Source organism: Panonychus citri, unplaced genomic scaffold (genome assembly GCF_014898815.1).
Source record: "Panonychus citri isolate SS breed McGregor unplaced genomic scaffold, ASM1489881v1 Contig00099, whole genome shotgun sequence".
NCBI lineage: Eukaryota > Metazoa > Arthropoda > Arachnida > Trombidiformes > Tetranychidae > Panonychus > Panonychus citri.
In genome coordinates, this window is record NW_026515504.1 from 221,448 (window position 1) to 242,117 (window position 20,670).

At 32.5% G+C, this 20,670-nt stretch overlaps 5 protein-coding genes across 7 annotated transcripts; 3 read left to right on the top strand and 2 right to left on the bottom strand.

Moving 5' to 3' along the window:
- Window positions 1-24: 24 nt before the first annotated feature.
- LOC128388410 (electron transfer flavoprotein subunit alpha, mitochondrial-like) lies at window positions 25-1,506 on the top strand. The gene is made up of 3 exons (XM_053347797.1): window positions 25-556; window positions 688-1,072; window positions 1,160-1,506. Exons 1-3 carry the CDS (start codon window positions 93-95, stop codon window positions 1,352-1,354), a joined length of 1,044 nt encoding a protein of 347 aa, XP_053203772.1. The 5' UTR covers window positions 25-92; the 3' UTR covers window positions 1,355-1,506.
- Window positions 1,507-1,865: 359 nt separating this feature from the next.
- On the bottom strand, window positions 1,866-3,860 carry LOC128388411 (pleckstrin homology domain-containing family F member 2-like). The gene is made up of 7 exons (XM_053347798.1): window positions 3,525-3,860; window positions 3,390-3,454; window positions 3,066-3,297; window positions 2,702-2,830; window positions 2,530-2,636; window positions 2,072-2,464; window positions 1,866-1,986 (listed from the first exon to the last, which is right to left on the bottom strand). The coding sequence occupies exons 1-7, from the start codon at window positions 3,538-3,540 to the stop codon at window positions 1,930-1,932; spliced, it is 999 nt and encodes a 332-aa protein (XP_053203773.1). The 5' UTR covers window positions 3,541-3,860; the 3' UTR covers window positions 1,866-1,929.
- A 1,453-nt stretch (window positions 3,861-5,313) lies between these two features.
- Window positions 5,314-10,073, top strand: LOC128388409 (low-density lipoprotein receptor-related protein 3-like). Of its 3 annotated transcripts, XM_053347796.1 has the most exons (5): window positions 5,314-5,908; window positions 5,989-6,282; window positions 6,407-6,941; window positions 7,012-8,340; window positions 8,392-10,073. In XM_053347796.1, exons 2-5 carry the CDS (start codon window positions 6,270-6,272, stop codon window positions 9,122-9,124), a joined length of 2,610 nt encoding a protein of 869 aa, XP_053203771.1. In that variant the 5' UTR covers window positions 5,314-5,908; window positions 5,989-6,269; the 3' UTR covers window positions 9,125-10,073. The 3 variants fall into 3 exon arrangements, with proteins under 3 accessions (XP_053203771.1, XP_053203770.1, XP_053203769.1); XM_053347795.1 differs by having other exon boundaries at window positions 5,316-5,908; window positions 5,970-6,282; window positions 7,012-10,073; XM_053347794.1 differs by having other exon boundaries at window positions 5,316-5,908; window positions 7,012-10,073.
- A 935-nt stretch (window positions 10,074-11,008) lies between these two features.
- LOC128388469 (CAP-Gly domain-containing linker protein 1-like) lies at window positions 11,009-16,363 on the top strand. The gene is given in 3 exon segments (XM_053347869.1): window positions 11,009-11,528; window positions 11,987-14,785; window positions 14,788-16,363. Coding segments are annotated over 2 exon segments (3,576 nt in total). The 5' UTR covers window positions 11,009-11,528; window positions 11,987-12,051; the 3' UTR covers window positions 15,630-16,363.
- A 441-nt stretch (window positions 16,364-16,804) lies between these two features.
- Window positions 16,805-20,308, bottom strand: LOC128388475 (androgen-dependent TFPI-regulating protein-like). The gene is made up of 3 exons (XM_053347878.1): window positions 19,861-20,308; window positions 19,474-19,641; window positions 16,805-19,170 (listed from the first exon to the last, which is right to left on the bottom strand). The coding sequence occupies exons 2-3, from the start codon at window positions 19,606-19,608 to the stop codon at window positions 18,655-18,657; spliced, it is 651 nt and encodes a 216-aa protein (XP_053203853.1). The 5' UTR covers window positions 19,609-19,641; window positions 19,861-20,308; the 3' UTR covers window positions 16,805-18,654.
- Window positions 20,309-20,670: the final 362 nt, after the last annotated feature.

A 20,670-nucleotide genomic window follows, 5' to 3' on the forward strand; every position in this document is an offset into this window, starting at 1 on the left:
AATCTGAATGTAAAATGTTTTGATTGTTGACACTTTTTAATTGTGAGATTAATTTGGTGATTGTATGTTTAATTGTTCTTGGTTTAATTATAATGGCGGTTAATAGTTTATTGTCTTCTAGTTTGTTAATTGGCAGGATTGGTTCTTGTTCGAGATTGTTTTCCAATAAAAGGTTTGCCAGTACGTTGATTATTGGTGATCACAAACAAGGTAAACTTGATCCAATTACCCTGAGCTGTATCACTGCTGGTAAACAACTTGGACATGATATTGATTGTTTAATTACTGGTGAGGGTATTGGAGAGGCTACCAAAGAATTGGCCAAGGTTGACCTTTTAAAGAAAATAATTGTCGCCGATGATCCCGTTTTCAAGGGAATGTTACCTGAAGTGATTGCATCTCTGGTTGTTGATCTGCAAAAGGCCAATGGTTATACTCATATTCTTTGTGGAGCAAATGCTTTTGGTAAGAATTTAATTCCTCGAATTGGTGGACATTTAGATGTATCTCCAGTTTCCGATATCATTGGAATCAAAGACGATTCGACCTTTGTCAGGTAAAGAGACATTCATTTTATCTCTATTCTATCTTTGTCTAGATAACTTACAATCTAATCAACAATTTGAACACTTCATCTAATCTCTAATTGATTTTTTTCTCTTCTCTCTCTCTTTTTAATCTCTACAGAACAATCTATGCTGGTAATGCAATTCAAACTCTTAAAGCTAAAGATTCAATTAAGTTGATTTCTGTTCGGGGAACCAATTTTGAAAAATATCCACTTTCCGATTCGGCAAATGTACCAATTGAAACATTGGACAAAGTTAATGTTAAAAGTGATGCTGTTGAATGGATCACATCAGAATTAACTAAATCAGAAAGGCCTGAGTTAACAGCAGCTTCAACCGTTATTTCTGGTGGTAGAGGGATGAAGAATGGTGAAAATTTCAAACTTCTTTACGATCTTGCTGATAAATTGGGAGCCGCTGTCGGTGCATCAAGAGCTGCAGTCGATGCTGGATTTGTACCAAATGATTTACAAGTCGGTCAAACTGGTAAAATTGTCGCTCCGGTAAGAAGAATTGGAACAATAATAATTTAAATTATCCTCTGTGTCAAATTGCTAACTAATAGTTTCTTTTAATCAACCACATGACAGGAACTCTACATAGCCGTTGGCATTTCCGGGGCCATTCAACATCTCGCCGGAATGAAAGACTCGAAAACTATTGTTGCCATAAACAAAGATGGAGACGCTCCTATTTTCCAAGTTGCCGATTTAGGCCTTGTCGCTGACCTTTTCAAAGCGATTCCCGAGATGAGTGAGAAAATTGATTCTTTCAAATCAAAGTGATCAACAAATTTACAAGATAATCAACAACAGATGATTAATATCCCATTTTACAGGAAAAAAAAATATATAATGAACAAGAAATTTGTACAATTGTATTCTTACAACAATTTGTCACCCGTTGATTAAATTGAAAAGCTGATTTATATTTTCAAGTACATCAAATAGTCATTTTATTTACGTAATTAACATTTAAATGTAAACAATTAACGTATTGAGGCAGTTTTATATTGTAATTTTGTATGATAATGAATAATTTTATATATCAAATGAATCAATTATTACACCCAAACAAAAATTGGAATCAGAATTAGAACCTTAATCATTGGTATTTAAAGTTAATTTGAATGGAAATCAATATCAATTGTTGTAATTTGGTGACATATTTGGTGTTTGATTAACTGAATTAAAAGATAAAACTAATTTTCCAGTTGATAAACTTGTAGGTTGATGAATGAATGATAAACAATCAAACCTTTGGTATTATAAATTCACAGAGACACAATCAGAGGAGTTAATCAGTTGATCCCTTATGTTGTTAATTAAGAGATTGTAGTTAATTATTGGTTACAAATGATTTACGAATTGTCGAGTCTTTTGTTTTCTTTTTCATCTCCATCGTTGTAAAAGGTTGGCTGTTGAAGGAAAAGAATAGAAAATCAATAAAGTGGTTGACTAATTAGTGACGAAATATTGTTGATCGATGAATTAATTGTTTACCTTTTCATCTTCCAAGTAATCATCAAGTTTGGTCAATGGATCTTCCGAAAGTTCATCAGCTGATTCCTCGTCGGAAGAAAATGAATCCATTCGGACAAGAGTATTTCTTTGAATAATCGCTTTACTCCTCACCTCATCCAGATGCGATTCTGATGCCGACGGTGTTGACGATGTGTCCTCAGGTTGAATTTCCGGCGGAAGTGGCAGCGGTTCTCTAACTTTAATCTGTCCCGTCATTGTCTCTCTAACTGAAGCTAATCCCAATCGCTGTTTAGCTAAAATGTTGTGACAAGAATCGCAAACTCGAACGGGTTTACTCGATTGAGAAGGAATTAGGAATTTATTTTTCGAACAATCTCCACAAATAACAAGGCCACAATATCGACAATGATGCTAAACAATTAAAAGAAAATTTTCCAAATTAGATGAAAAACAAAATCGTAACTAATCAACTTTACCCTTCGATTGATGAAACTAAAATAATTAACTCGACAGTGCATACAAACATCAGTCTCCGTATCGGGTACCCAAACTGCCGCGTGAATATTTGTAGGCTTTTTACCAGCTAGAAAACAGAGAAAACCCAATCAATATAATTAAATTCCCCTTAATTGTAATGTGACAATTTACTTCGTTTTAATAAATCGTTAACACACTTATCGATGTGCGTTATCCATTCCTGTTTCTCTGTCTTATTTGCCGCATAAACGGTAAATGATTTATTGGGTGTTTTAATTTGCCAGCCATGTTTAAGTCGACCTGTAACAATTTAATCAGAGCAATAAAAAAGAGGAGGAAAAGATTAATCAACAATTAAAAGTAAATTGTTGTCATACATTGACTAGATTATTATCGAGAGATAAATATTACAACTAAATTAGGAATACGAGTGAATGTCAACCAATAATCCAAAGATATTGAATCAATTGATGAATTAAACAGCTCACAAGGTGTTAATTGTTTGAAAGGTTATTGATTGATTCAAATTACTCACCATTCTCTGTTTCATCAGGAGTATTTTCATCAATTCTATCGGGTATATCATCGATTGTAACCTCTTCCAATAGAATTATATGTTGACCGACATACTTTTTCTTCTTCATGATAATATCTCCATAGACAAGAATATCGTTGAATAGAAAAAATTGTCGAGCTTTTGGTTTTTTTCGACATATTTTCGTTAGAATACCTTCGCCCACTAATACACGCCCTGGAATCGATAATGGCTGTTGATCAGTTAATCACAAAGAGAAAATTTCGCGTTAATTGTTGACTAATTGATTACCAATCAAAAGTTAATTTCGATTAGTTAACTTACTACACCAGAGATTCCAAAACAATTCTCAATATGTCCAATTCTCCGGGCATTTATATCACTTCCAACTTTTGGAGAAAGATAATCACAACAATTAATAATTAACTTGTTCCATTGTCACTTAACCAATTAACTTACCTAAATGATCAACCATAATTATCTTCAGTTGATTGTCTAATTAATTGTAAACTTGATTTGTTGTTGTTATTGGTTGAGATTATTGATCGGAAACTTTTTCTATCACCAGAATCACTAATTAATTGGACATTTAACTTTTATTATTATTAATTGAAAATCACTGATTTCTATGGGTGTATAATTAAGGTTCACATGTGAAATAGTTGATTAATTGTTGTCAATTTGGTGTTAATTATGTTTCACTTTAATTGTAACAAAATGAAATGTTAAGAAAATAAATAAAAAACAAGAATAACGGTAAATGATGATAATCGTAAAGATGATAAAATTAATTTATTCTTGACGTAATTATTACTAGAGATGGTGATAAATTAGTAAATTATGGTTGTTAATTATTAGGTTGATTAATTGGGAATCAATTAATACATTTGGTAGGTGTATTTGCTAAATCAAATCAAATTAACATCTTTTCACATCGTCATCAAAAACGATTGACAGGTAAACAATTATTGACAATGTTTCATCACAATTAGTCACAAGAAGATAACAAATTGCTGTTAATTAGTTAAATAGTAAGTAGCAATTTTCTCTGGAGTTAATTATTATTAAATAATTAGTAATTAAATTCAAAATTGTACCAACAACCAATCAAATCATCAATTTCATCAAATCAAAAACGAGCAATGTACAACTCGACTTTGGACATTCATCTACCGGTACACATTCAATTATAAAGGCCAAAAGTTAGTAAAGAAAACGGATGAATCGCTCGGTGAGCATCACCTAACCATCTTTCAGGTCGAAATGTTTCTGGTTCGTCAAAATAATCAGGATATTTACAAATAACTCCAAAGGATAACATAATAATTGGAACTTATTGAATTGGATGAGGAAAAGTTATAAAAATGAATCAAATTCCGCCTAATTGCTGGACCGAAATGATCAAATTACTCTTGTTGGAATATTTTGACTTGAAAAAGTGATCAGATCAGAAAGAATTAGAACCAAATTCGGTATAACTGTGGTCAATCGAAAACTTTCCCTTAGACAAGCTTTCAGGTAAGGTAATCGATTCAAACGTGTCTCATTGAGATTAACTTGTGAGTTTCCGATAACCTGGACCAGTTCTTGGAATAATTTCTCAGAAATTTCATGATTAACCAATAAACGACGGAGAAGAAAACAAAGCGAAGTGGAAACGGTGTTAATACCACCGATCATAAAGTCCATAACTTGAGTTCGTACAGTGTTTCTATTTAAACCCTTCGTTTGTCGCAATGTCTTCAAAAGACATTCACTGTCATCATGATCATGTTTCTCACCGAGAGAATCACATAAACTTTGATCACTTTTTTTCACCAGATCATTGACGGAACCTTGTTGATTCTGTCGGAGTCAAAGGTAAGTGATGGAATCGTCGACGAAACAACTTGACACTTTAAACTCGGAATCAGTTGATTACAGTTTATGATTACGGTTGGTGAATATGGGCCTTAATTGCTTACGCAACAATTAACATGATCTATCTGGTTTTCAACTATTTCTCTTTATTTGATCTACGATTAACAATTAACTTTTTTTTGTTCTAATTTCGTTGATTCGATTTCAATTGCCTTCGACTCTGTCTTTTTACCAGAAAAATCAAACACCTAGTTAACCAGTTTTCGTTGATTGAGAGCAAAAAAAATCCAATCAATTGATTTGATAGAAAACAAAACAATAAAAAGTAATCAACAATCTATGATTAAATAATCGAATGTAATGATTTAAGTTTGTTAATTACAAACCAATTGTAGTTAAGGTGTTGATATGAAAAAGTAAAACAGGTTAACCATTTTGTTGGTAATTCTGGTTAAGCCTTTCAAGGAAACGAAACCTTAATCCCGATGCAAAGGATTACGAGAGAATCTCATCTAATTATAAATCACTTTTCCATTGTTAACCAGTTAATCTCTTCGCTAATTAAATTAAATTTTAATTCAGTCATCCAACTAAGAGAAAAAAATAATAATTTCTCTTGATTAGAATTTTTTCCTTCTCTCTTTCTCTCTTTCTTTTTCTCTTTCTCTTTTTCTCTCCTATTTCTTCAGTTTCTTTTTTCTATCTTCTTGTTGTTGTTGTTATTCAGCTTCACTCTTTTCTTTTTTGTGGTTCCTCTTAATTTCTAATTGTTTCTTGGTTAATTATATTCTAGTGAATTTTTCTAATTCTACTATTCTATTTGGTGAACTAATTAACGATAATTGTGAATTCTTTTAATGGCCTTGTACCATCAAAAAAGATCCAATCTCCAGCCACTATTATCCATGATCTGCTTTTATTTTGTTACATTTATTATATGGTGACCTTGTTTTTCCCATTTGTTGTTGTAATTTTAACCCTCGGTAATTGTTTCACATTTAATTTTCCAATTAATTTCATTTTCTACATTGTCTTAATCTACAGTTTTCTTTTTCTCTACCAGGTTTACTATATCAACATAATCAACACTGATTCCAATATGGCGGTGATAATATAGTAATATTTGGATAGACAATTGAATCTCCTGGACGGAGGTGAAAACCCAAATCTCTCAACTCTAACAATCTCTTTGGTTTTAATTGTGATCATTTTCAATTGATATTTTTCTCAATCTCTCTCTCTCACACACACTCTTGATCAATATCATCTTTAACTCTTAAGGCCTAACATTCAGCTTATCCAATAAGCTGTGATTCATTTTGATTATTTTCTCGTACCTGAAACATGTTAATTAACTGTATGTATATTTTGATTTTTGTTTACTGATTCACTTTTGATTATATTGTCTGTGTTTAACTTTCTCTCTTTCATTTTTATCTTGATTTATTGATTTTCTCAACTCTTCCTCCTTATTAATAAAGTATCAATCTGGAAATGGATATTATTGAGTATTGGAATTGTCCAAGCATCTCACCAGCCATCATCCTCTCCATCCAATCATCACCACCATGAATCAACAACTCACATTCTGAAAGCATTTACCTCATCACCTGGTCCACTTTCAACTCTAAAAGATTTACCAATTATTGTTTCTAATTCTCAATTAACTTTACCATCATCATCATCATCACCATCAAAATCTACATCTGAATCTCCATTATCATTTAAATCGTTAACCAAACGTAAACATAAAACATCAAATGGATCTATTCTAATCTCTTCCTACAAATCCAATTTAACTCACCACAATTCACCAAGATATCCAATCGATTCTGGTAAAATTTTATCTCTATTAGAAAAAAATCATTACTTCGTACAGAATCAAAGTTGTGACAATATTCAACTTTCCGGTGCTCGAGGTTCATTTTTCAATCCAGGTTATCCTGAATCTTACTCCAATGAAACCTCATGTTTATGGACACTCACAGCCAAACCTCATGAGATAATAACTATAAGGTAAAAATTGGAATCTATTTATTGATAGAAATTTTCCTCATTTTCATTTTTTCTTTTCTTTTTGTATTAGTTTTGATGACTTGGATATTCCCGATGTAAATGGCTACTCTTGTAATCCTTTTGTATCATCAATCGATTCAGGGGAATCATGTTGTTCAACTGGTGCTGTAATTATTCAATCAATTAGCAACAAATCGATACCTGAGAGACGTTTTTGTGGAAAAAGTGAAGACAATGAAGCAATTTTCGAAACATATATCACCCAAGGTGAAAGTATTCAAATATCATTCAAAGGTGTAAATGGTAATAAAAAGGGAGGCCGCGGTTTCCATGCAACTTATAGTAAAACTTGGATTGGTAAACCTTGTCTACAAGAATCAGAGACAAAATGTGACAATGGAAAGTGTATCGATAAATCTTGGAATTGTAATAGACGAGATGAATGTGGCGATGGTTCAGATGAAACAAATTGTGATCATGTTTGTCGTGAATCAAATGAAGCTCAATGTTTAAATGAAGGATCTCATACTTTCTCTTGTTACTCTTTCCCCAAAGATCGTTGTGATGGTAATTGGAATTGTGCTAATGGTACAGATGAACGAGAATGTGATAAATGTCCACACGGGATGTTTGTCTGTTCCTCTGGTTTAATATGTTATTCAGAGAGAGCTCGATGTAATGGTAATTGGGATTGTGTTGATTTTAAAGATGAACTTAATTGTGGCCTATGTGGACCCAATGAAATCTCATGTGGATTTGATAACATGAAACAATGTTTCAATCCTTTCACTCAAAGGTGCAATGGTATCTACGATTGTCCAAATGGAATTGACGAAATGGGCTGTGAGAAGCCACAATGTGCAAAGAAAATTCTATGTGCCAATAATGCTAAATGTTTCTTCCTGGATGAACGTTGTAATGGTGTAAACGATTGTACCGATGGTTCCGATGAAAGAAATTGTACCAAAGAGCTTTGCCGTCCAGAGCATGGTTCATTTCTCTGTTCCAATGGTCAATGTATTCACTCAATTAGTATCTGTGATACGGTAATTGATTGTGACGATGGTTCAGATGAGATTAATTGTACCAATGAATTGTGCCGACCTGAACAAGGTTATTTCCTTTGTGCAAATGGTAATTGTATACAAACCATTTTAACCTGTGATCGTAGTAACGATTGTGGTGATTCTTCAGATGAAATTAATTGTCTTAAAAATAGTGTTATCACTGCTGCCCTGATGGGCTCATTAATCTGTGGTTTATTACTTGTAATTGCGATCAGTTGTACATGTAAACTAATTGCTCTTCGTCAAATTGAACAACAACGTCAAGCTCAAGATGATTCTTCCTGTGGAACATCAATCAATAATATTTACTCTTCATCACACATTTACCAAAGGTACTTTCCTTTTGCACGAAGTAGCACTCATTCAACTTCACCTCTTTTCAGCCCTGATTCTGAATATTTTTACCGAGAGCCACCCCCAAGCTATGCTTCAGCCGTTTCAGGTATAGATGAATACGGGGCTCCTTGTTCATCTTCATCATCTTCTTCTCGTCGACGACCTCGACGATTACGACCCAGAAATCGAAGGAGACCTCCCACACCACCACCATGTCAACAATCACCCTCAGAATCTGATGGTGTTATTAGTAACAGTAATAATAGTAATGCTCTTGATTCTGGTACAAATAATTTACAAACATCAGGTAATTGCTCAACAACTTCAACAGCAACTATACCATCAACAGTTTTCCCGATAACTTCAATGACAACGGCCTCAAATCAGGGTTTAATAATGGATCCAGAGATGACAGTAAACACATCGTCAACAACAATAACCTTACAACAACAAGTTAATTGTAATCATATTTCTGACATTGAGGAACCAAATTGTACTACATCATCACACCATCCTTTACTTTCACGTTATCAACTACAGGGTGGAGCTGTTGGTAATGATCAACAGTCTAATAAAAATGACGATGATGATGGATCAAGTTTATCAACTGATGTTGGACAAACGGGTGCCGATGATTCAACTGAATCTATTCAAGAACCTTATCATCAACATAATTGTTCAACATCTTCAACTGTAACCATCGAGTTGAACAATATATTACCCTCATCACAATCGTCTTCTCAACTTGACTGTGATCAACAGCCCCTGCTCAGTGGATGAATATAATAATAAATTACTAGATTGTTACTTCATAAACGCCCATGGGAAAAAAGGCTTTCAACTGATTCACCCGTTGAGACAGAATCAATGACAACAAAAACAAAACAATTACCTGTAAATACCTGTACATACACAAACCAATACAACAAAGCATTAAGACAAGAAGATTAACCCGATGATACAAAACAAAATCTCAACAATTTTCTCAATTGTTTAACAAAAATTCATGTTTATTTTCAGTGGCCTGAAACCATAAAGCAAAAACACAATAACCAAATCAAGTTGAAGGATCAACGAAATGCTAATATCTTTCCATGAGAATCTAATCAAGGTTTAAACTGGACATTAACTCTAAACAAAACTTAACGTTCTATTCCCGAATATTATATATTATGTATCATAAAGATGGATTATTAATCAATTATCATTTCTATCTCTATCTGTAACTTCTGATCTCTCTCTCTCTCTCTCTCTCTCTCTCCTCTTCGTTTTTCTCGTCTCTCTATGTAAATTTCCTCGTAATCTGCTAATGACAAAGCGCAAAGATAACGAACACAATTGTTGTTTTTTCCAATTAATTATTAATATGAATGGTCAATCTCTGCAATAATCAACATCATCAACTAACACACAATTAGCAATCAGTTATCAATAACTAACCTTTGCACTCTATGCACTGACCATCGTATCAACATAATCTCTCCTCCCTTTAAAATGATATTTTTCCTCTTCTTGTTTTTCCCATTCATTAATTGTAACAATTCTGATAATTTTGTTTCCTCTTTTTTTTTTTTGTTATTACTTTTAAGAAATCAACTTAATTGTAATGTTACCTTTTTGTTGATTTTAGAGATACAAATGAATTATTATGAATGAAACACACACACACACAAAAAAACACTCACACAAAAATGTTAAAATAAAATTAACACAATTTTTTACGTTATAATCAATTTCATGAGTAAAATAATCAATCATCATCATCATCAAATTTGAGTATCAAAATGATAAGCAACAATTAGCGATAAATGTAATGATAATAATAATTTTCTGACCAATGGTCATTAAAATTGAAGATGAAAAGTCAATGAAGATTAACCAGTTGTATGAATGAATAAAATCTACAAACATATGAATGAAAAATCAAATTTAAGGTTAATTGTAAATTCTAATTGACTCTAAATTGTTGATCTATCAACTTAAACCCTTAAAGTTGATATTAAATGACCAAAAAAGGCGATTGACTTTCCTGTCTCTCTCTCTATTAATCAGTATTACTTGATTGTTCACTCACACAATCAACACAGACACCTACAAATTACCTGGTTCAGGTTGTTGATTACTAAATCGATTCAATTGCCGATGAATGGAAAGTGTTTGTTGATAAATTTTTACGAAATTCTGACACAAACGTAATAGTAAAAAAAAAAGTTTCGATTCCTTCGTGATGATAACAAAACCTTTTCTGTCCAATTCTTTGATAACCTGATTGTTTATCAAGTTTAATACACTTTTCTCATGTTAATCATATTGGACAGAAAAGGAAAGAAAAGAAAAGAGAGAAAAACAAAAGTCAAATACCTTTTTTGGTGAATGAGAATAAAACTGAAGGTAGAAATTAAGATTTACGTTTACGTTTACGTTACAATAGAAAAACAAAATTTTCGTTCTTCATGTTTAGACTTTTACTCCAAAATTAAACCTACACAATTGGAGACTTAACCTTCAAAATATTCACAGTTAGTTACCTTTTTTCATCTTCTTCATCATCATCATCATCTTATTTATCATCTTCCCTCTTTTTTTCTCTCTCTTTCTGCTCCCTCTCTTTTTCTTTCTCTTGTTGTCTTTTTGCTCTTCCATTCAAATATCTTTTTTCACTTTTCCCGTTGTAACTTTACCCTCATTTAGAATTTAACCTTTCTAATTATTGTATCATATTCGTGATTTAAATCATTTTACTGTTTCATTTTCTATTCTTTCCTAATGTGATTAACTGTTGGTCGATGTTTTAATTAGTAATTTAATTTGACAAAAAGAGAAAATTCTATTCTCTTTTGTTTTCATATTCTTTTCTCCGTAAAAGAAAACATCTGATACTCTTCATTGGCTTCTACATTTTCTTTTCTTTTTCTATCTCTCTTTCTCTCTTTTTTGTTTCTGTTTTTTTTTCTTTTCATGACAATTAATAGTTTACATCATCATTCTCATCATCATCATCATCATCACCATCATCGATATTACCGTCATCATCATCAAAATCAAAGGTAAGAGCATCTCTTGCTCATCATCCACTTCCATCCAACCATTGACAATAGGAATCTAACCCAAGGACAATTTTATTTTTCTCTGTGTCTGTGATACAAACAATTTCACTTGGACTATTATTTTAAACCATTTTAAGGTAAATATTTTCTTAATTCTCAAACTTAATTAACAGTAGACTCATTAACTGTTGAAATTTCAGCCCAATTTCAACGTATTTTGATTACATCATCTTTACAAAAAAGTGTCTCTTCAATGACAAGCTAACAAACTACCAACAGACTCTCTCTACATAAAGTGTTAGTTTTATATCTTCTGCTTCAAATTAATTGTGTTTAATTGTTCCATCTTGATTGTAATTAGAAACAGTTTACACTCCATCAAGAATATCTCTATAGAATATAAAGAAAAAATGTATTGATTGGAAATTGGTTGTTTTCCTTTTCTTCTCGAATCATCTATTGGCCTCTGGCTTTAAATAACCCAATTCATTTGTCATTAGAATGTGTTAATTGTTGAATCTACGCTTTTATTATCCAATTAGCTAATTATAACCTTTATTTACCATTCTCTCTCTTTCTCTATTTTCTATTCTAGATAATCACTCTCTCTCTCTGTGTGTTTCCATAAAGTAATATTAATAACCAAGCTAATCAATCAACATGAGCACTCCAAGTGATGATCAGTTTTCTGAGCCAAGTAACAACGGTGATTTATCGAGAGTCCGTCCGCCATCATCGATGACAAGTTCAAGCCTTCCAAAGATGCATTCGAGAACCTCAAGTTTCTCATCGGTGACCAGTGATAAACCATTTGGTTTAAATCAAAAATCTAAACCAATTTCAAATGAGATATTAAATGCTGATTCTGACGATTTAACTGTTGGCGACTGTATTTATGTTAATGGAGTTAAACCTGGAATCATAAGGTTTCTTGGTATGACCTCTTTCGCTCCAGGAAAATGGGCTGGAGTTGAATTAACCGATTCTTCCGGTAAAAACGATGGATCTGTTAGCGGTGTCAAATATTTTACCTGTGAACTCAATCATGGTATTTTTGTCCGCCCCCATCGTTTAACACTGGAACCGATAACACCTTCAGAGAAACCATCTTCTACCGTAACCTCACCATCTCCAATAAGTGATGGCTTTAAATCACCTACGACTCCCACCACAATTGGTGCCGCCAACACCACATTTACATCATCAAGAACCTCATCTTCCCTTGTCTCAAATCTTAAAGTGGGTGATAAAGTCATGGTTCATGCCAGTAGTGGATTAAAGCGAGGTACCTTACGTTACTTGGGTTCAACTGATTTCGCTTCTGGTAACTGGGCTGGTGTTGAACTTTCAGATGCATCAGGTAAAAATGATGGTTCAGTTGCAGGTAAAAGATACTTCAACTGTCAACCCAACTACGGTCTGTTTGCTCCACTCAATAAGGTCGCTAAAGATATGGTTAATGGAAACTCACGTACAATAACAACAACAACAACATCATCATCAACAACTTCTACTTCAATGGTCAGACGTCCAAGTAATTTAACTACCTCACGTCGTAGTGGATTGGGAGATAGCCGAGAATCTTTGGCATCAATAAACAGTACAACCTCCCATCGGTCAACAAGAATGGGATTCGGAATGAGCGGAAGTATGTCTGCAAGTAAAACGAGTACATCGATGGCTCTAAAAAGGGAAGGAAGTAGTTTGTCATCATCTACATCAGCTTTGGCCAAAACATTGAAAGAGAAAGAAGATCAAATAAGCCATTTATTGAAAGAAAAAGATATGGAATCTGCTGAAATGGCAAAATTATCTACTCGAGTTAAATCGTTGGAAGAAGAATTGGAATTAGTTGTTAATGAGAGAAAGAAAGGTTTAGTCGACAAGGATTCGGAAATTGAAGAAACGAGGCGTAAACTCGAAGAGACCAACGCCCTTAATAAACAATTACTCGTCACAATAGAAGAAGAGAAAAAGAAGACTGAAATGTTGACATTCCGTTTAGAAGAGGAAATGGTTATTAAGATGGAGATGAGAGATGAAATGGCAAAACTAATCGACAATCAAAAGTCGGTCCACAAGGAGGACGACAATGAAGTTGAATTGTTCCAACTTCAAGAAGAGATTATTAAAAAGGACGAAAAAGTATTCCAAGCTGAGCGAACTCTTGAAAATAAGAAGCAAGAATTGGAAAATTTGCAACATAGGATTAAAGAGCTCGAATTGAATGTTTCCCTGGCTGAACAGAGACAAGCTCGTTATTTGGAAACAATTGATGAGCTCAATTTGAAATTAAAGAAACGAGAAGATGAAATGGAAAAGATGAAAGATGATCTTCATCGAATGAATAACGAATCAAAGAAATTACAAGATAACATGGATGAGATTCTCAAGCGAACCGGTGATGACAGTGGTCAACTCAATTTGATGATTGAGAAATTACAGAAAAGTGAAAATGAGAGAAGAAAATTGGAAGAGGATTTATCTTCTATGCGATATAAATTGGAGCGAGAAGAGGAAGCTCGAAAAGAGGTCGATGCTGAAATGATTAGGATGAAGAAGATGATCCAAGACAAAGAAGCCAAGGAAGTGACTTTTGTAAACAAAGAGGTTCAATTAACTGAAGAGATTCAACGTAAAGTGGAAACAATTAGTTCATACGAGAAGCGTATTGATGAATTACTCAAATCAAGTGGAGACAATAGTGAACAAATAACCCAGATTAATGATGAACTTATGGAAAAGACAGCCATCATTGACGAATTGAATAAGAAGATTAAAGAGACTGAATCTAAATTAGATTGTTTGGAAATGGATTATAGAAATTTGACTGAAGAAAATGCCAAATTAACTTCAACCGTTGAAGAGAAAGATAGTGAAATCGGAGGAATTAAAAAGATTCTCAAAGATTTGGAAGATCAGTGTCAATCTCGATTGGGAGAGATTCGCGCTCTTGAAGATCAAATTGCTGGTCAGATGAAACGAACCGGTGAAGAAAAGAATCATCTAATCCAAATGAATGACGATCTTAAATCTAAACAAGCTGAGATTATGGATTTGGAGGAAACTATTGCTGATTTGAAGAAGCAACTTCACAATAAAGATTTAGAAAAACGAAAAATAACCACAGAATTGACCGAAATGAAAAGGAAAGAAATTGAAAAATCAGCTGATTTGGAGGCAGTTGTCAAACGAAAGGCTGAAGCTGATACCGAATTGGAAAGTCTTGTATCACAAATTAGTGATTATAAAGAGAAAATTAGATCACTGGAAGAGGAGAAATTAAAAATGAAGAGAGAAGTGACCATCAGTAAAAGTGGACTAGAAGAACGAGAGGAAACAATTCGTAAATTGAAGGAACAATTGGAATCATCTCGTAAAGAGTTTGATGATTTCCGAAAACTCTTGAGAATAAATTTGATCAATCTCGATCTCAAGGTGACTCTTTGATTCAAGAATTACGAAAAACAATTGAAATGGTTCAATCAGAGAATAAAGAAGTTGTCTCGGAAAATGAGAGACTTAATTATGATCTAAAAGGATTAATGGAGGAAATTCGTATCGTTCAATTCCGTCATAAGGAAGTTCTCAATGAATTTGAAGACGAATGCCGCCGATTGGAAGGTAAACTCGAAGAGAAAGATAAAATGATCACCGAAAGAGATAATCTATTGGAACAGATTAAGAAAGATAATGCAGCTAACATAGAAAAATGGAAATCCAAGATGGACAATGAAAAGGAGAAACTAATCACCAAGATAACCACTTTGGAAACATCTTTAAGCGAAAATCTATCAACAGTGACCAAAAGAGTGAAACTGGTGACCAATGGTCATAATAACAATAGTATCAACGAAGAGGAGAAAGAGGGATTCCAATGTCAAATCGATTTTCTTAATTCGGTTATCGTTGACATGCAAAAGAAAAACGATGACATGAAAGCTCGTCTATCGGCACTCGAGGAAATGGGTCTCTCTGAATTTGACGATTCAACGGGCAGCATCAGGCCAATTAACGGGCACCTTCCCAAACCTCCAAGAGTTTTCTGTGACATTTGTGATATGTTTGACCAACATGAAACGGAAGATTGTCCAACCCAAAAAACTAGTTCATTAGATAATTCAAGTTCCAACCATTCAAAGCATAACAATATCCGGAACCAGGAGAGATCTTATTGTGCCAATTGCGAAATTTTCGGCCATTGGACTCAAGATTGTCTTTGCAATGAATCATTCTAAAGGACGGATAGAAAAACAATCAACAATCAATAAATTAGCAATTAAATCGCTTCTCCATCCAACAATCACAACGGTCTCCATATTAATACAGCAGCTTCATCGAAAAGCATTTACATCAAGAATTATTAGAGATTTTTTTTTCTAAATTGTTGTTGAACTGAAATTGAAAGGATCATCAATCCGTTGATTTTTGTATAGCTTAAAATGAAAATTTTATTGTACAATTATTATTATTATTATTATTATTATCTTATTACAATTATCCAAATTATATGTAATTCTTGATCTGATGGTTTGACCAACACTAAAGCTTTTACCCTTAGGCAACTGTAATACTTTTCCCCAACCTACAAATCAAAAGCACAACTCCCAACATGTAAATTTAACCTTCTAAATCAGTTAATCATCAAGAATAATCTAATTGTTACTCATTGATTGATTTTCTTTCCTCTCCTAATTGTAATTCAATTTAATTCTATTCTTTTATTAATTATTTCAATTAATTTCTTCCATCTACTAGATTAATAACTCAACAAGCAGTTAATGCACTTTTCCATCAACAACAACACAACAATTAACTTATTACAATATTGTCACCATAACAATTGACACAACATTTGATTTTGTCAACAAAAAAAAAATGTTTAATTTTACAAATTTAAAGCTGAAGGAAAAAAAATCAATCAAATGAAACAAAAAAAGTGCAATTAAAAGTTTTGCTTTCAATTAATCAACTCATCGAGCGATTTAACTCAATCAATTAATCTGATTGTGAACATTGATCATTTCCAGTTATAAATCTTTCTCATCTTAATTTATTCTCATAATTAGTAATTTAATTATCATCTGATTACAACAAAAAAAAATCTTCAAATGATTAATCAATTCAGAATTAAAGTTGTTCGGAAAAATGTGATCACCAATTGATCATGAGAGGACTGAATGAGAATCAACTGATTGTCTTGAACAATTTAATTCAAGTGTTAACCTGATCATCTAGTTTAGATTAACTAATCGGCTAATCTTTTGATAATTGCGACCAATGAATTAAAATCAAGTGACCTCCAAATGATTGACAATTAAAAAGTAAATCATCAAATCATTGATTGAGTTGATGATTTTCTCGATACTTAATTGTGATAAGAATAGTAAACAATTAAGAGGATAACGGATGATTATGATTGTTGTGATTTTTGAGTTAATTTAATTTTACAATTTGGTTTTTGTTTTTCTCTAAAACAAAAGAAGATAATTAATTTCATATTAATTGTTATCATTTTTCTAATTAATTAATCGTTTCTTTTGCATTCAGTCGTGTATTTAAATTATAAAACAGTAAATTGAACAATTAGAAAACAAAAACTTTTTTCTGGAGTTGAATAAGTGAACAAGATTAATTGTTCACCATTTTGTTTTCCATTACAATTTTTTAGATGATCAGTGAGTTAATTGTTGCCAGTTTTTTCGTCAACAATCAAAGTGTAATCAATATAATAATCAAATAGAAGTGAAGTAGGTACAAAAAAAAAGAGATGTCGATTGCGACTTTGCTGGTTAATTGTAATAGCTACAAATGAACAGGAGAGATGAATGTTAATTGTGTTAGGGTGGAAAAGACAATCTTTCAACAATTTAGATGTCTTTTGATGGAGAGAGGGCTTGGGTTGATGAGAAAGGAAGGAAATTAAGGTGAACAAGTAGAAAGAAGATAAATTAATTATAACATTAGAATTAAATTACAATTAATCTGAAGATCACTGTTTCTTTTTTTTCTGTAAACATCAATTTCGTTGGTTTCTTTTTCTGATTATTAAGTCAGTTAGACTAATCGTTAATCGAAAAGAAACAAACAATTAACTGAGATTATCACAGAAAAAAAACAATCAAGAAGGAGCTAAATTATTGGGACTAATTATATAATTAGTTGTAAATAAATTGTTAGAATGACTATTTGTTGATTTGTTGCTATTATTGTTGCTGTGTCTCCATGATGACTTTGGTAACCAAGATGAGAAATAAAACAAAAAGTTTCCTTGTTGTTGCTTGTTTGCTGTTGATGTTATTTAATGAGTGAGTGGGTCCTTGAATATTATCAATTAATGATGGATATTTTTTTTTGTCTTCTTTTAGTTTATCTATGTAAATTGTTGCTATGATCGAGGTGATTCCAATAAAGGTGATTCTCTTTCTTTCTCCATTACTATTAGATGGCTGGTAATCAGGATGACGATGGGCTTGAGAAAAGTTCTGACAGTGGCTAATGAAACACACACATCACTGTTAGTTGATTAGTGGCGACAAATTGATGATGATATTGATCAATTTGATTGAATGGAATATCATTAACATTGGTGGTCAATCGTCCAAGCGGATTAACATTAATGATGAAGTTAATTGTTAGTTGGAAGGATAAACTATGTTGGGTTATCTTTGTGTGAGCAATTGGTTTTGTTTTAAGATGAAAATGTGAAGATTCCGCTTTTTGAACGTTTCGTTTTGTTGTTGATCACTTTCAATAAATCTCAAAGATTTTCCATAGTGATCATCGGGCTAACACCATTTAACATAATTTAACCTTCACCAAACTTAATTATTGAGCAATATGTACAAATTTTTTTTATGCGCAACGAAAGTTGTAACTAAAATGTAAGCCAACGAACGAAGGGAAAGAGTTTAAGATGAGAATCGGGAGGAAAAAGGTAAAGGTAAACAGGGTGAAAGGTGAAAAGGACAGAGTTAACATAGGTAACTAAAGCTTAGTATTTGAAGTGATCATTTTTGTTGGAGAAAAAAAAATGGATCCATCAGACTTGTAGATGAAAATTAGCTGTGACTTGAGGGGAAATGTCCTTCCAATTAAAACATTTAACCGGTGGCCAATTTTCACTTAATTTGTATGTGTATCAAAATCTTTTGGGTTGTGAGTGTGTGTGTATTTGGATGTGGGTGTTTTTTGTTTGTTTGTATGTATTTGAATGTGGACATAAAGAAACTCTATGAGAATAGATTGTTTTTCGCAAGATTTTCAACTTGTCTGAATTTTCACTGGCTTCCAAAATAAGGAATTCAATTTTTCACCAAGAGTATAAAAGAGTAGGGAACAGCTCATAGGAATGATGGCGAATAATAGTCTGTAGGGAATGGTCAACTTTAGGAGAAACGGATAAGGCCACTTGTTAAAAACTAAACCCATGACCAAAGTGAAACCACAATAAGCTGCTAAAAAGGAAACAGTGAGAGCACGACCCTGTGATGAAGATGGTTTGGAATGGTAGAAACATATTCCTTCAATTATTGCTGCAGGTAATATCCATGTGTGCATGGCATGATTTGCCCAACCGGGTAATCTCACTGCATCGCTAAGGATAAAGGTTGGATTGAGAAAGGTGAGACCCCAAAAAAATGAAAAAACCGTTGTTCCAATGGGAAATATTATGCCAAAGTAAATTAAATCACGGATTAAATTTTGTTCACGTCCACTCCTCAGGTAGGGTAGAAAATGGCAAAGTAGTGACATAGCATAGAATAATAATGCCGCTGACTGTTGACAGAAAATCGAGGAAAAAAAAAGAGAAATCAAATAGAGAAACAGAAATATGTACACAGTTAAATCCAAAAGAATACAAAGATAAATCAATATTTTCTCTCATCAGAATAGAGGTGAAATAATTTAAAAATCACCTTTAGATTTGGTGATAAACATTGAAAGTGGAGAGAGATAGAGAGAAATTGAAAAGGAAATGGAAAAGGTTAGAGGAAAAGAAAAGATTACAACATAGAAGGAGAAACATCAATGTAATCAAATGTAGAGAAAAACAATGAGGTAAATCAATGATTGACTTACAATATTCCAAAGTGTTAAGAAATTAATTGGTCCATAACCTGATGGAATATACTGATGGCTTCGATAGAGACATAAGAAGAAGATTAAAGATGAGAAGATCCGGTTAACGGTTCCAATAGCTGCTTTGGAGAGCATGAGGGTGACAATCAATAAATTACGAAATTATACCTATGAGGAAAAGGGAAATTAAGAAATCAAAACACAGAAATTAAATATTTTCTTCTCGTTTTGTCGGTCAGACAGAGACAGAGACAGAAAGAGAGAGAGAGAGAGAGATTGTATAAATAAGAAAGAAAGAGAAAGTAAGAGACCGGAGACAATGTGTTTCTCTGTATTAGAGCAAGAGAATAGAAAGAAAAATGAAGAAATGGTAAACAAGAGACTTACCAATAGAAACAAAAAGAGAATAGAATTTTTTTGTTGATCAAAATAATTGAAATTACAAACACGGAGACAGAGAAACCAAAGAAACAAAACAAACGACAATTCACCAGTTAGTTAGTGTGATGATCGTCATTGATTTGGTTATAAAGACAATCTGATAAGTAGCGTGATTAAAGACAATTTAAGAAATTATCATGAGACAAACACAAGGAGTGGAAAGAGATTGAGAGAGACTCAAAGTGAGAGTGAAAATGGTGATGATAGAAAGAGAAAGAGAAAGAAAGAGAAAAGAAAATCAGAATAACAGTAGAAGAGAAACTAAACCAGTGGACAGAAATTCTTTCAGATCTTTTTCATTGATTAGCAAGGAAAAAAATTGAATCAATTAATTTTCTTTTCTCTAATTAATTTTCCACCGATTCAATGATAATCAAAATGAAAATTAATTTCTCTCTCTTTCTCAACAATTCAACTTGAGAATTTAAAAGAACTAAATTTATCAACGGTCCCTTTAAATTCTTTTTTTTTGTTTACATTTTTGGATTCGAAACAAATTTTGATTAATCTCAGTTGGAATTTAATTTTTTTTCTATTCTTTTAATTGTGAAATTTTTCAACCAAGTCAATTTTCTCATTGGAATCTGATTAATACAATTAATGAGTTCTAATCGTTTGGAATTTAATTATTTCTGTTGTATTTGTGAAAATAAACTCTCCTTAGGTGGACTATTCATCGAGCAGATATTCTTGGATTCTATTGTTAATATGATCCAATCCGTATTGTTATGTGAACGTTTCTCTTTCTTTTTCTCT